Source organism: Salarias fasciatus, chromosome 20 (genome assembly GCF_902148845.1).
Source record: "Salarias fasciatus chromosome 20, fSalaFa1.1, whole genome shotgun sequence".
Classification (NCBI taxonomy): Eukaryota; Metazoa; Chordata; class Actinopteri; order Blenniiformes; family Blenniidae; genus Salarias; species Salarias fasciatus.
The window spans coordinates 6,331,334-6,345,033 of NC_043764.1; the positions used below are offsets into that span (position 1 = coordinate 6,331,334).

Here is a 13,700-nt window from a genome sequence, read left to right on the forward strand (position 1 = left end):
ACACGACCACGCACAAACCACAAACCACGAAGCATGTGTCTACTGTCAGATGTCAGTGAGTTTCACTTCTCAGTAGCATCAGCAGGAAGTAGCATCAGCAGGCACAAGAGAAGCAGAGAAGACGCTCGTTGAATTGACTTCGGGAGTTTTCATCGACTTGGGAAGCTTTCCCTGCGTCTCAGGTAGGCTGTACATTATATCCCTGAGCAGCCGCATGTCACAGCCACGCACAAGACCTTTTTCACAAAGTTTCTGGGTCTTTTTTGTCCCACAGGGATCCCAGCAGAAATGCTCTCCTCTGCGATTCTCTTGCTCTTTCTCCTTCCTTGCGCTTGCGGAGAAAACCCTGCGATTCAGCTGATCCTGACGAACAAGGGGCTCCAGTACGGTGAGGTTCTGTCATTCACTCATCCAACGGCAGTGAGCAAGCAGGGGGTTGAACTGCTTCGTAGCTCCACAAGTCTTCTCATCATGTCACAAGTGAGAAAAAAAAGTGTTTGACCACCAGATGAGTGACTTGCAGTTTGTTGCAGGGAAACATGCGGGTGCAGGATGGGTTCAGGACAAGCTGGGGTCCGTCACCCTCCCTGACCTCAGCGGCGACTTCAGCCTCCTAATCGGCAGCGTTCACTACACTCTGTCAGGGTAAAGCTGACGTCATACTCTGAAATACAGAACGTCTTCATTTATTCTCAACTTTATCTAAAAGTTCTAATCTTCACCGTTCCGAGTTGATTGAACTTTAGGGAGCTTGATCGTATTTTGCTGAATATGTCAAATTATTTCAACGCTTCAGTCTAAAGCTCTCTCTCACACCTGTGTTTCCTCTTTCCTGCGTGTTCTAGCATCAGCATAGAAAAGTGTGACTTCCCCGAGCCGTCAGTTGAGTTCTTTCAGAACAGCACGGGCCTCAAGGCGTCGCTCTCCGGCCTCAGTGTGGCTCTGACCGGGGAGTGGACCTCATCGTATGGCATCATGTGAGTTTCCTCAAATCTGCGGGTCAAACACCTTGATCATCCAGTATTCAGTAAACTTTAGCATTGTGGGTGAGACACCCGCAGCAGAGACAGTGATCAGGGGTTCATTGCCTCCAGTGAGGAGATCACAGTATTCAACTACAGTGGCGTTGAGGCTTTCTTGTGGCCCCCCAGGTAGCTTGAGGAAAGGTCTGGGGGTCAACTGGATGCTTTCTCCCCCCTTTTTTTACATTTTAAACTGGAAAATGAATAACAATGAAGTGGAAACTTGAACTTGAATGTTCTGTAAGTGTTATGGGGGAACTGTGAAATAATAAAATGTTGTAGATCTCAAAATCTGTTAACTATGACTTATTTTAATGAGGAAAATGTTGATGAATTAAACCGAAACCTATCAGTTGCAGTGAAACAAACATGATCTCTTTGACGTGGCTTATCAACTCACATCATGAAAAGCTCCGATAGAAAGCTGTGAAGTTCCAGGAGGTGCAAGAACAACATTAATTTACTCTTAAAAAAGGAGAAAACCTTTCACTTCTGGTTCTTTGCTTCTTTAAAAATGAAGTAAAAACGAAATGGGGTGTTTTTCAGATTTGGTGACTTCTGTAATCTGCATTTCCCGGAGTTATTTTTTAAAGACATAAGACAGATGAAAGATCAAGACAACTTGACTATTGCAGCTGTGACTGATTCAGAGCTACATTTATACTTTAATGACAGATTTAAAGAGACGTGACTATTTTGCTGCATACAAAGCTTCGTCTTTCTCACACAGGCATGAGAAACAGACGCTGCGATGAATGGAACGATTGACCTGTAACCAACAGCGCTGTGTTTGTCCTGTGGGTTTCCAGACACGATGAAGGAACCTTCAGCATGGCCGTCTTCAATGTGGATGTTCTGTCTGTGGTGGAGCTGGGGAGGGATGCAGACGGACGCCTGTCGCTCAGCAGCCTCCTCTGTGAAGCTCATGTTCAGGATGTGCAGATCCAGATCCGTGGCGGAGCCAGGTACGGTGGAGGGGATGGGAGAGGGAACAGAAGCCAGCATGTGCAGCTGTGGCTCTTTGTTTCACAGCTGGATCATCCAGTTGATTGTTGATCATAACCGGGGGCGAATCAGAGGAGACATCGAGAGCAGAGTGAGTGACGAAAAATGAAGAAGCTGAGAAACACTGAGTTAAACTCAGAGTGAAAACCTCCTGGGCCTGCTCTCCTCCACAGATCTGCCCTCAGATGGAGGAAGCGATTGTCGAACTGGAGCGCCATCTGCAGGCTGTGAATGGTATTGCAGCTAGGCAGCTAGGACCAATTCACTCACAGGAGCCAGGAGTCTAATTACTACAATAATGATGAAACTAAAATACACGATTTTACTGTTTGGTCCAGTTTCCTTTGATGTGGGTGAAGCTCTGTCTCTGGATCTTCCTCTCAGCCTTCCGCCTGTCGTCAGTGCCTCCGCTCTGAGTTTGGGCCTGAAGGTAGACACACACACCACACACACACACACACACACACACACACACACACACGCACGCACGCACGCACGCACGCACGCACGCACGCACACACACACACACACACACACACACACACACACACACACACACACACACACACACACACACACACACAGACATGTTTGTACTTATATTGTTGTGAGGACACTCATTGACATAATGCATTTGCTAGCCCCTTACCCTAACCCTAACCATCAAAAATAAATGCCTAACCCTAACCTATGCCCTAAACTTAACCTAAACCCTATTGTAACCCTAAATGAAAAACCAAGTCTTAACCCTCAAAAAGGCCAAAAAAGGCCTTTTGAAAAGTGAGGACCGGCAAAAATGTCCCCACTTTGCAAAAATGTCCTCACTCTGTTGGTGAAATACGAATTTTGGTCCTTACTTTTGGGTATGTACAAGAACAGACACACACACACACACACACACATGGTTTCTTGTACATGGACTCTCTTTTCTTATCGTATATTTACATGTTTGGCAAGTAAGAAATAAAACATTCACAGTTCTGCAGCTGTGCTCTTAGATTTAATCTGTCAGCCTGTTCGGCCTCACAGAGATGTGAGCAGGAAATGCAGAACCAGACTTTTCATGTCTTTGAATTCATCGCTTGCTGTTTGCTTCTTATCGTCAAACAGGGGGGAAGTGAAATAGTGAAATACTAAGTTTGTAAAGGAGAACAAGGTAAAGATTTGCAGGTTTGATTCTCACTGCTGACAGATCACCACTACTTCCCTGAGTAAGACCTTTGACTCCTGGATCCACAGTACCTGTGTGCCAGGTTCAGGTTAACTATGGGATGAGTTAAATGCAGAGAAAAAAAATCCCAGTTGGGGATCAGCTGAATATACAGTAAAATCAAAATAACTTGACAATTTAAGGCTTTGTTGAATAGACGTATTGAATGCTTTTGAACTGAGCTTGGGAAACTCAATTCAAGCTATTTTATTTCAGAAATTCATTTTGGTTTTGTCAAACCTTTGTTTGACCCCTTCATTTTGAAAATTTCTGAATTTATCAGTTGTTCGTGTTCCGTATGCAAGAACTGCTGTTATTCCTGAGCTGCTCGAAATGATGGTTTTACTTTAGAAAAAAGGCAGTGAGTTTTAGCGCATTTTATTTTAAACCATGGGCCCAAAAAAAAACTAACACAGAGGAGTTCAAGCTCAAGAGAAAAATACAACCAAGGGAACACATTTCGCTCCGTCGGCAGCCTCCATTAGAAATCCTCTGGGGACTGGAGTAAAGGATCCTCTGCAATTGTTCATTATTTTCTGTTTATTTTCAAAGGGAGAGTTCTACAGCATCAAAACTCACAAGGAGCCTCCGTTTGAGGCTCAGCCGTTCACGCTGCCACCCCAGCCGGGCTACATGCTGTCCGTGGGCCTGTCGGAGTTCACCCTCAACTCTGCCTTCTATGGATTCTTCTCCTCCGGACTGCTTCAGCTCCTGGTGGACGACGGCATGGTGAGCCCCCCGAAGCAGCACCGACTGTCCAGCTCCGACAGTACTCCTTCCTGTTGTGCTCAGTGTGTGCGTGTGTGTGTGTGTGTGTGTTGATCTCAGATACCTCCAGGTTCTCCTGTACGTCTGAACACGACCTCACTGGGCCGTTACATTCCTCAGGCGAGTGTTTCAGTGAGAACAGGTCAAAGGATCAACATGTTCTAAACTGTACATTCAAAGTGCATCAGTTCCCTGGTTGTCATAAGTTCCGTCTCTCCCTGTGCCGTTTCTCTCTCTGCAGCTTGCTCAGATGTTTCCAGACCTGCTGATGAATCTTCAGGTCTATGCCAGAGAAGCTCCCATGTTTTCCCTCCAGCCTGATGCGGGTAAACTCAGCGTGGAGGGCACGGTGAAGGCCTTCGCCATCTTTCCAAACGGCACCCAGATCCCCGTGTTCACACTCGACAGTGTGAGTACCTCACATGGACGGACTTCTCTGACTTTGTTTGTGCACTCATTTGATGACTGGTACTGTTTTTTTTTCTATGACTACATCATTTTGTTGCCAAATCGTGTTATTTCAAGGTCGTATTTTCTTTACATTGCTGCTATAAGAGCTTCTTATTGCTGGGATTCCACTGTTCATTTATGAAGTGATACAAATCACTAATGATACAAATCCTACTTTCAGGAGTCGTTGTTCAGCAGTAAAATGCGTGTCGCTGATGGCAGAGTGAAGGGCTCCGTGACCATGGATAAGTATGTACTGAAACACTGTAGGACTCCACGTTTGTAAAGTTCTACTGTAATGAATCTGTTTTCTTCCAGCCTCACCCTGAGCCTGGTAGCAAGTGAAGTGGGACCCTTCTCGGTAAGTAAGATATTATCGAGGAATAAAAATAATAATAAAACATCTTTCCTGGTGTCCAGAGTTCACAGCAGGTTTCTCTTTGCAGACTGACAGTCTGGAGAAAATGGTGAGGATGGGTGTGAAGATGGTGGTCCTGCCTAAAATAAACCGTGAGTGCTGGTCGTGCCTTTTGTGTAGTGCAGTAAATATGTGTGAAGTGAAGCTAAATCAAGAAAATGTTTCTGAAAAAATGACATGTATGCGTTCAGGTTGAAATCAGATTTAGAATTAGTCTGTATGAAACATGTGAATTGATGTCGTGTCTTCAAAAAGCACGGAAGCTCAATGTCTGTGAATGTTTGCATTTTAAAGAAATACTGAAAGTCAAATCCTGCAGATTTATCACAGAGCACAGAAGGATGTATGATGTGCATCTTTTCCAGAAATCTTGGCCAGCGGTATTCTTTTACCCAGGACGAAATATGGACAGCTGGTCAATTCAGTCCTGACGATGGAGGAGGTCAGTATGAGTGAGGATGTGATTCTGCTTAAAACCAAACCGACCCTGTTTGAGCTGACATCAGGTTCCTTCCTTTCAGGGATTCATCGCCTTCTCTTCAGACGCTCAGCTGTTTCCAACAGACTGACACGAGCGCTCGCCATCGCAGTTCGGACTAAAACTTATTTTTAAGTTTGCATTTGTGCACAAATCAACACCCCAGATTCACCTGTAAGGACTTAGTGAGAAGATCAAGCAGCCTTGCTTTGTAATTCAGGATTAGAGTTTAATCTCATAATGCCAGCAGTGAAAAAAACAGCACTTTTTAAAATTGTTTTCCTAATAATGGATTAAATATATCCTTCGTTCCTTTATGGACTGTCTGTGATTTGTTTTGACACACATGAAAACCAGCAGCTTCTAAATAAACCAGGCCGATCTGGTTTGTTCCAAGTTGTACCGACCATCGCAGGGAAAGAATAAAGGATTTCAAGATAAATCAAGGCACGAGCAACGTGTTCATGAAACAATGACATCTTTATTTTCGAAACATTTCAGTGTGTACTCTTGAGGTTCTGTTTCCACGTTCACATTCTTGGAATGTAACACCACCAAAGTATAAATAGGAGCCTATTTACAGCCCTGTTCTTTAACATGTTCCCCTTAGAAAAAACACTTTCGCTCTCTCACCAAACATTCATCCTGAGCCGGGTGACACAGAGAGAGGAGAGGACAGATAAAACACAACCAACGAAAAGATCCATTCAACAGGAGGAGAGAGGAAAATGACCTGTGAAGTTTAACACTGTAAACTACCTTAGATGTACTGCAAACTGTCACAATGTAAATTCTCTTTTCATTTGTGGTGAAGAGCGCGAGTCGTCCGTGAAACAACCGCAGACGACAGAAGTATCACAAAAACTGCACTGCTGCTTGAACATCACCACAAGGTAACAGCTTTTAACAATCAGTCACATGGGAAAGACGTGAGCGTTCACTACTTCACACACACAGTGGATCGGTTAAATAAAGACTTGGTAAAGTGTTTTAGGGTAATAAAGTCACTTTCATGTTAACAGTCCACGTTGGCAAAGTGAGCGACTCTGAATGTCACTCCTCCTGTGGTTGTGCACAAAAAAATAAAGTTGACGTTAATTTGCCAGTTTCAAGAGCTTTTCTGTCGCCGTCAGCTGAGCGAGCTGAACATTCAAACCTGCACTGTAACACTGAACTACGCAGCACATCATGTCTAAGAGAGGAAAGATGAGGAGAGACTCACCAGAAGACCAATGCAAAGTGGAAACTGCTGAATACACCAGAAATAAATATTAGAGGGATGTAAAATGAACCTCTGGTCCACCTGGGGGATTCTTGTGAAAACAGATTGCTTTACAGAACTATCAGTATCAACAATGTGAACCTGTAACCAATCTGGACTACAAAAATCTGGAAAAATCCTACATTTTCTCCTGGTGGCACAATAGGCGTTTGTTTTCCAGCATGAAAATCACAGTCAGCACTGAGAAAGGAGAAAAAAAGCTTCAGTTAAACGCTAACCTAAGTCTGGAAACAGTAAAGTCAGAAGAGGAAAAAAAAAAATAAAAGGAAGCTGATGAGATGACATGGAGGCACAGTGTGATTATTTTTCTTCGTAAAAAGAGCGTTCGTATTACAAGACTAAGTGCTGTGAGCTTCGAGTGCAGTCCAATTCAGTTAAAAAGAAAGGTTTTCAACTGTCATCAGCTCTGCACTTTCCGTCACTCCCCACAGAGGGCAGTGTTGCTGCGGGAGAGCAGACAGTCTTCCTGTCACAAAACACACACAGACAAGCATACGCCGGGTCGGATGGATGGGGCTGTGGCTAGTAGGCTGCGTTGGCGGATGATGGAGAGGTCCCCTCTGAGGGGAAAATGTCTGAGAGGTCCATCGGTCCATGAAGGTGGAGCTCGGCAGGAAGGCCGCTATCATTTATCTGCCACGGCCGCCGCCATGGGGACACGGATGGAGCCGCGGGCGGTGGCCGCCAGCTCCTCGATTTCTGTGTTTAGCCGTCTGATGACCCACTCCATGGCTTCCCGGCCCTGACCGACACAAAAGCGTTGACAGATCAGAATGCGCAGCGTTAAACACTGCACTATGAGAACAGCTGTCCGTCCAGATTTCTCAGGTGAGAGTTTGAACTGCTGCCTCACCTTGCCAGCGTTGGCAGATATGGTCTTGGCCATGAGCCCCTCGAGGTAGCTGCTCAGACTGACACCTTTCACACTGATCAGAGCCTCCTGCGTCAGCACCGTCCTGTTCACACAGTCCGAGAGAAACAGGTCACCCGCAGCACGAAGACAAGTCCCATCCAGGACGGAAATTCGTTCACAGATTTGATATTAAAAACAAAAAAAATCTTCTAAAGTGATGCATTTAGGTTAATTGAATAATTTAGCTTTAACAAACAAATGTTAAAAAGAACAACTGAAAATCAAAGAAAGAAACAGTGCGCGTTACTTTTCAGGGTCCTGAGGATGCGGCTTGTACGTCAGCTTTTCGTCCACAGACACCAGGTTAGTGAAGGAGATCTGATCAGATGAGACAAAGCTGCAATTAGTGTTTCACATCAAAGGAGAAGCAGATGTTGTCAAAAGGCAGAACCACCAAGTAAAAAAAAAAAAAAAGGGCTAGATCTGACAGATGCGCCTGTCATTCCCAGTCACTGCTATATATAATATATTTTACTGTATTCATTTGCACATCACTGAGCCATCAAACTGTATCCAGTTGTTAAAACAATAACTTGTCTACTTGTGTTGTTGAGTGTACATATAATGTCACTATGCTCCAATACTGAGTCATAAAAGGCTCAGCTGAAGTATTAAAAAAAAAAGCTATTCTGCTTTGGAAGTTGCTTCTAATCTGCATTGAGAAAGACGACATTTTTCCAGACAATTTAGGTGATTGGTTTAAACATTCATATAAAAAACTGCTTTTTTCACATCATAAGTTGCTGTTTTGGTTAATAGATTGGTCAGTTCCATTGATAAATACAATGAAATATGGAAATAAAGTTCCCAGCCAATGCAGTAATTCTTCTCAGCTTCGGTGTGAACTCTGAGAGCAGGTTCTTAGAAACATGTGTTCCTAAACACATAAATAACTAATCTGGAGCATAGCAAGAAAAGGTAAAAACAAATTCTCCATTGTTCTCTGCTTTAAAAAAGGTTCCCTAGTCCATCCATTGCCCTGCATGTTACAGATTTCCCCCTAATCCAGAGCAACTGATTTTAAATGAGCTGCTTATCATCAGGATTCGGCAGAAACGTGGCTCCGACTCACGTTTGTAGATTTTAGCTCAAAGGTCTTCTGTTTGGGGTCCACTACTGAATGTTCCTGAACGTAAGTGCATGTTCTTGTCACTCCGATGATCTGTAGGGGAAAAAAGCACCAGACTGTGTTAAATTGCCGATCGCAGTCCTGTGGCTCAGGGTTTCTTACTGATGAAGTGACTCACTGAGTTGGCGATGGCGGGGAGCCCCCATTCCGTGCTCAGCAGTCTGGTGCTGTGTAATCGTCCTTCTGTGTCCACGTTTCTGTTCAGGACATCCACACCAAACACGCTGGGGTTCATCGGGTTGGGGTACTTCTGCATCGCTGCCTTGGTCACCGTCTCCCATGGGTGGCTGTGAAGAAGCAGCACGTTCAGACAAATCAGCTAAGAACTGATGAAGCCACTTGAATAAGAGGCGAAACATTTTCCCAGACACATGAGCGTGTGCATTTGACTTGATTCAATTTGATTCCTAGTAAGTTCCTCAAAGCTTTTCAAGCTGAAAATACATTAATTAATGTGTGCATGTGCAATTTTTTCTTGTTTTAGGGTAGAACCTGCGATTGTCTTCTAGCTGCACTTGTTATCAGATCAGGAGTTCCTTGAGGCACATTCATCTACCTGTTCGACCAGTTCTCTGGAACAAGCTGTGTCCACATTGTAACTAAAACATTCCACTTTGCGTAGGTCTTTGCATAACTGCGTTTATGAAACAGTTTAGCTGTATTATGTGTGTTATGTCAGTTTTTGTTGCACATATTTTATACATGACACTAAATTTTATTGAATTTACATACAATGTCTCCACTCCATGATGGCTAGCACATCTCCAAGATGAACTGGAATATCACTTTAAAAATTAGGTTCAAGAGAAAGAATGGACATTTTATGTTTGCACAACATCCCAGCTGAGCCTTCCTGAAGTGGTGTATACTGAAGTACATGCCATCACAGTCAGCATGACTGCTGCTCATCACAGCTGAGTGATAAAGTAAACTGAGAAAACTGAAGTTGCAGTTTTTGGACTTTATATCAAAGAAATTCACAATCAACATATTCTGCAACAACACATGCTTTAAAATATGATATGCAACAGTTATTTTTAACCAAAGATAAGCTGAAAGAGCAGGCAATTCAAAATACATAACACTTAAAAAAAAACATTGGCTCTCTTCAAAAGTCCTTATTTTCATTCATGACACAACCAGAACAATTCCATAAACTATCTTATGCACGGTATTTTCTGTTTTTAGTAATCAGGACTTTATTAAATGATCAAAAAAGCTCCTTTATCTTCATTGCTTCGACGTTATAAAGTGGATCATGTCAGTCATATTGAATCACAAAGGAGACTCGGCAGTCAGGCAGACTGAGCCCGCCCAGCAACTGCAGACGGAGGGAAGGCACACCTCCCCCGCCTCCTCGCAGCCAACATCACCACCGGCATTCCGGTCTTCTAGAAACTTCGAAAGACTGGTTGAAAAGACGCAGACATTGGTTACATGTTTATTACATTAGGGCGGCTCGATAAAGAGAGTCAGAGTCTTTTACCAGCGGAGGGTCGCCACCGAGGCGGACTGTCAGTTATGTAACGCCGGGACCGACTCGGAGATCATATTCCCGAGATTACAGCACCATAACCCCTACACCCCCGGTTACCGTAAGACTGAAGCACCCCGGGTCACCCTGAGGCTGAAGCAACTCGGGTCACCCTGAGGCTAAAGCCCCCCCCCCCCCCCCATAGACCCACTGAACGTTAGTTAGCCAGAAGCTAAACTGAAGTTACAGTAAACTCAGCTAAATATCAAAAACCGACTAAAGCAGACACTTGTTTAACGAACTGTTAGCGGGCGGAAAATAAAAATGTACTTAAGAGGCATAAAATAATTAATAATTCTGGGAAGTTTTTAAATTAGAGGTTCTTTATTTAGAATTAAATAACTTCATTTCAACCTCCGCAGCTAAGGAGGCTAACAGCTAGCACCCCAGACACTGAGGAAAACCTGCTTACATAAGAGAAACGTGGCCGTTTGGGGGGTGTAATGATATTAAATAAAAAATATACTCACTTGAAAATGTGCTCTGACGCCCAGATCTTCATTTTAGAGGCTTTCTTATCAGAGCTCGGGAGCCGGCGACTAACGACAGCGTGACCGGGGTGAGGAAGGAGGAAGGAGGGAGGAGGGGTGAAGGAGACAGGCAGAGGGGGAGGGGGCCCTGCTGGCAGCAGCTGGTACTGCACCCTGCAGCCAGGGCCAGTTATGTAACGCTGCCATTTATAATGTGTTATCGAGACAGTGCTTTCACTGCAACATGCAAACAGTACTCCTAAATACTGCTTTTTTAGTTTAGTTGCATTTGCTCTGCCACCAAATTAACACAAACACATTAAAGATTTATTATTGCACAAACATCCAGTTATCAGTTTTATTCACATGGTCAGTTAAAACACAGCCATTTCTTTTAATTTCAACAGAAAACATTGCTCAACGCCCCACATGACACAGAATCTAAAAAAAACAACCTTCATGTCGTTCTAGTTGGGGGTCTTGAAGGTAATGGAGAAAATGATAGGCCAGAGATAGATAGCAGAAAGCAAGTAAACAACTTGTCAAAAATTAACTTGTACACTCAACATTTTCATTTGTTACCTCACATGACCAAGATGTGTAAATAATAGAGTTAATGAGATGAATGAACCAGCAGTGAGACTGGTGATGGTCTTTCATCATTTCATTCATTTGATTTGTGACCCTCGCCAGTTATCATAGTAGTAAATCATTTTTGTTGTCAATCCACTGTAAAACACAAAATAACTAGATTTTCAGGCGTCAAATATTAGCAAAAAACAAAATCAGTGGTTTAATGTATTTTAACTTTTATTGAATGAATGAATGAATGATCAGTCAGTCTTGATCATATTTAAACACACAGAAAACATAAAACGGCAACAAATGCTGTACACTTTAAATGATCAAGAAAAGGGATATGAGAATGCCAGTGGCTTGTTTAAGCATGTCTATGTATAACCTAGAATATTTACAATTTACAAAAAAGCAAAGCAACCAAAAAAACAAAAACAAAAATTACAACTGAAGAACACAGTACAGCAATATAATTTCCATAATTTATAATAGCTCTCTGTTATCACTCTGAACTGTCACCCTTAATTAAGCTGTAATTTACAACTTTTTATTCATTCAATGAATATTCATTCAACAAAAGATGTAACAAATAATACATTCATGCAAGATGTATAATCATTTATTTTGTCAACATTTCATCCTCATGTACAGTAAAAGTACATTTACTGTTACTTACTGTTACTTAACTGGATAAGGGGGAGTTGTCTGGGGGCGGGACATTCTGCTGCTGTCAATCATGGAGCACCACTGTTCTCATTGGCTGGATTCAGCTCAGCGTGTCTCATATTACGTCATCACGCACTCTTCCGACCTGTCCTTGAAGCTACAACACAGGCAAGATGGTCGCGTACTGGAGACAAGCAGGCCTCAGGTAACGAATTAACACTAAATAATCATATACACTGACAATTTCTTTAGGTAAATGTTTACTTAATTAAAACAGTACGAAACAGTGATTACATGTTTCTGAAATGTATTCGTGAATTCCTGTCCTTACGTACAAACCTGAGCTGGTTGAGCCGCTTGCTATCGTTGAGGTTAGCTTTTCTGCACATGCCTTTATTGTGCGGCTCGAAACTCGCTAACTACTGACAACATAACCCCGAGCTTCTTGTTAATAACGCGCTGTTCGTTATTTACGAAACGTGCACGCTTTAGCTCACACTTGTCATTGTTGCTTCTCCTTTAGCATGCGGCTAACAGTGTGTCCTCTCCGCAGCTACATCCGCTTCTCCGCCATCTGCGCCAGCGCGGTGCGCGCGGCGCTCAAGCCGCAGTTCAAAGCGGAGGCGCTGAAGGCCGCAGAGGCCAATGTCAAAGTGCTCAAACCCAAAACTGCGTGTAAGTGCAACACTCACACTTTCCGAGAACCACGAGCTTCTTGAGTCATTAGACAACATTACGTTTTCATGTCAGCCTTTAAGTGTACTTTTGTGTGTCGTTCATGGCTGTAATGTACTTCTAAGCCTGGTTCTGCTGCAATCAAAATATGACTTTTGATTGAAAAAAAAAAAATAGCAAGGTTTTATTAAATTAATGTAGACTGTCTATAAAACAGTTCAGATGTATGTAAGCGGAATCAAAAGAAACAGAGCAAAGGGATCTATACCTGGTTTATGCAAATTACACACACACACACACACACACACACCTGCTTTTCTTGCCTGCCCTTTAGGGTCTCATTGTTCATTCCTGACTAAAGTAATAACCACAGTCCTGCCAGTGTTTGTAAACACATCAGTTTAAGTTTCAGAATTTTTTGTGCAATTTCATGACATTCATTAGATTAGGCCAGTGAGTTAGACGAAGTTTTAAGATGAGTTGAATTGTCATAAACCAAGTCTGTGTGAACCCTTCTAGAGATTTTCCTGATAGAAATTATTTACACATTCATGCTGATGATTTGAACACAGACAACCTTAGTCATAAACACAGTAGTGTATTGTTTTGGAAGAACCAAAATTTGCTTCCTTCTATTGTTACAAAGGTGTCAAATTTGTTAAAACTATTTATTACTTCTTTTTACATGAGACAGTCTGATAGACAGACTTGAGAGTCCTGTCATATTTGCATGGAGACTACTTGTGAGCTTCATGAGGGACACGGATGTTTACTCAAATGTGTTTGAACATATTTGTTGTATGCAAAGTCGACTAGCTACACTGTCAGGGTACACGAGGGTTCATGTGTTTGTCTCTGTGCTGCTCTTCACCCTGCAGGAGGTGACACCATGATGTAGATACATTTTCCCGTGGTTGTGACGTCCCATCATCGTCCTGTCCTGCTCGACACGAAGAAGGAAAAAAACATGGATAACATCGAGATGATCTGTTAAGAGACTGGGGACCTGAATGAAACTACATTTTTCCTTTATTTGTAATTAAATTGTATTCAAGATGGAGATGAAGTTGATGACTGCTGATTTCTTTCCTTCGATTGCAACAC

General features: G+C 42.9%; 3 protein-coding genes across 3 annotated transcripts; 2 read left to right on the top strand and 1 right to left on the bottom strand.

Annotated features, from left to right (window-relative positions):
* Nucleotides 1-78: 78 nt before the first annotated feature.
* On the top strand, nt 79-5,964 carry bpifcl (BPI fold containing family C, like). Its single transcript, XM_030118499.1, has 16 exons — nt 79-182; nt 275-388; nt 534-645; nt 846-977; nt 1,832-1,987; nt 2,055-2,118; nt 2,201-2,261; nt 2,366-2,457; nt 3,790-3,966; nt 4,066-4,125; nt 4,247-4,414; nt 4,637-4,704; nt 4,774-4,816; nt 4,902-4,965; nt 5,239-5,315; nt 5,395-5,964. Exons 2-16 carry the CDS (start codon nt 289-291, stop codon nt 5,440-5,442), a joined length of 1,422 nt encoding a protein of 473 aa, XP_029974359.1. The 5' UTR covers nt 79-182; nt 275-288; the 3' UTR covers nt 5,443-5,964.
* On the bottom strand, nt 5,813-10,808 carry LOC115407974 (PRELI domain containing protein 3B-like). Its single transcript, XM_030118551.1, has 6 exons — nt 10,680-10,808; nt 8,794-8,962; nt 8,619-8,708; nt 7,794-7,864; nt 7,487-7,589; nt 5,813-7,375 (listed from the first exon to the last, which is right to left on the bottom strand). Exons 1-6 carry the CDS (start codon nt 10,709-10,711, stop codon nt 7,259-7,261), a joined length of 582 nt encoding a protein of 193 aa, XP_029974411.1. The 5' UTR covers nt 10,712-10,808; the 3' UTR covers nt 5,813-7,258.
* Nucleotides 10,809-12,051: 1,243 nt separating this feature from the next.
* atp5f1e (ATP synthase F1 subunit epsilon) lies at nt 12,052-13,656 on the top strand. Its single transcript, XM_030118559.1, has 3 exons — nt 12,052-12,126; nt 12,475-12,596; nt 13,475-13,656. Coding segments are annotated over exons 1-3 (156 nt in total). The 5' UTR covers nt 12,052-12,094; the 3' UTR covers nt 13,477-13,656.
* Nucleotides 13,657-13,700: the final 44 nt, after the last annotated feature.

Excerpts from the sequence above, each read along its gene's own strand:
- bpifcl (XM_030118499.1), top strand. The coding sequence starts at position 289 with ATGCTCTCCTCTGCGATTCTCTTGCTCTTTCTCCTTCCTTGCGCTTGC. Across the intron at positions 3,967-4,065 it reads TCCTGGTGGACGACGGCATG|ATACCTCCAGGTTCTCCTGT; the intron begins GTGAGCCCCCCG and ends TGTTGATCTCAG. Across the intron at positions 4,705-4,773 it reads GGCTCCGTGACCATGGATAA|CCTCACCCTGAGCCTGGTAG; the intron begins GTATGTACTGAA and ends GTTTTCTTCCAG.
- atp5f1e (XM_030118559.1), top strand. The coding sequence starts at position 12,095 with ATGGTCGCGTACTGGAGACAAGCAGGCCTCAG. Across the intron at positions 12,127-12,474 it reads TGGAGACAAGCAGGCCTCAG|CTACATCCGCTTCTCCGCCA; the intron begins GTAACGAATTAA and ends TCCTCTCCGCAG.
- LOC115407974 (XM_030118551.1), bottom strand. The coding sequence starts at position 10,711 with ATGAAGATCTGGGCGTCAGAGCACATTTTCAA. Across the intron at positions 7,865-8,618 it reads TTGAGCTAAAATCTACAAAC|ATCTCCTTCACTAACCTGGT; the intron begins GTGAGTCGGAGC and ends TCATCTGATCAG. Across the intron at positions 7,376-7,486 it reads TATCTGCCAACGCTGGCAAG|GGCCGGGAAGCCATGGAGTG; the intron begins GTGAGGCAGCAG and ends TGTGTCGGTCAG.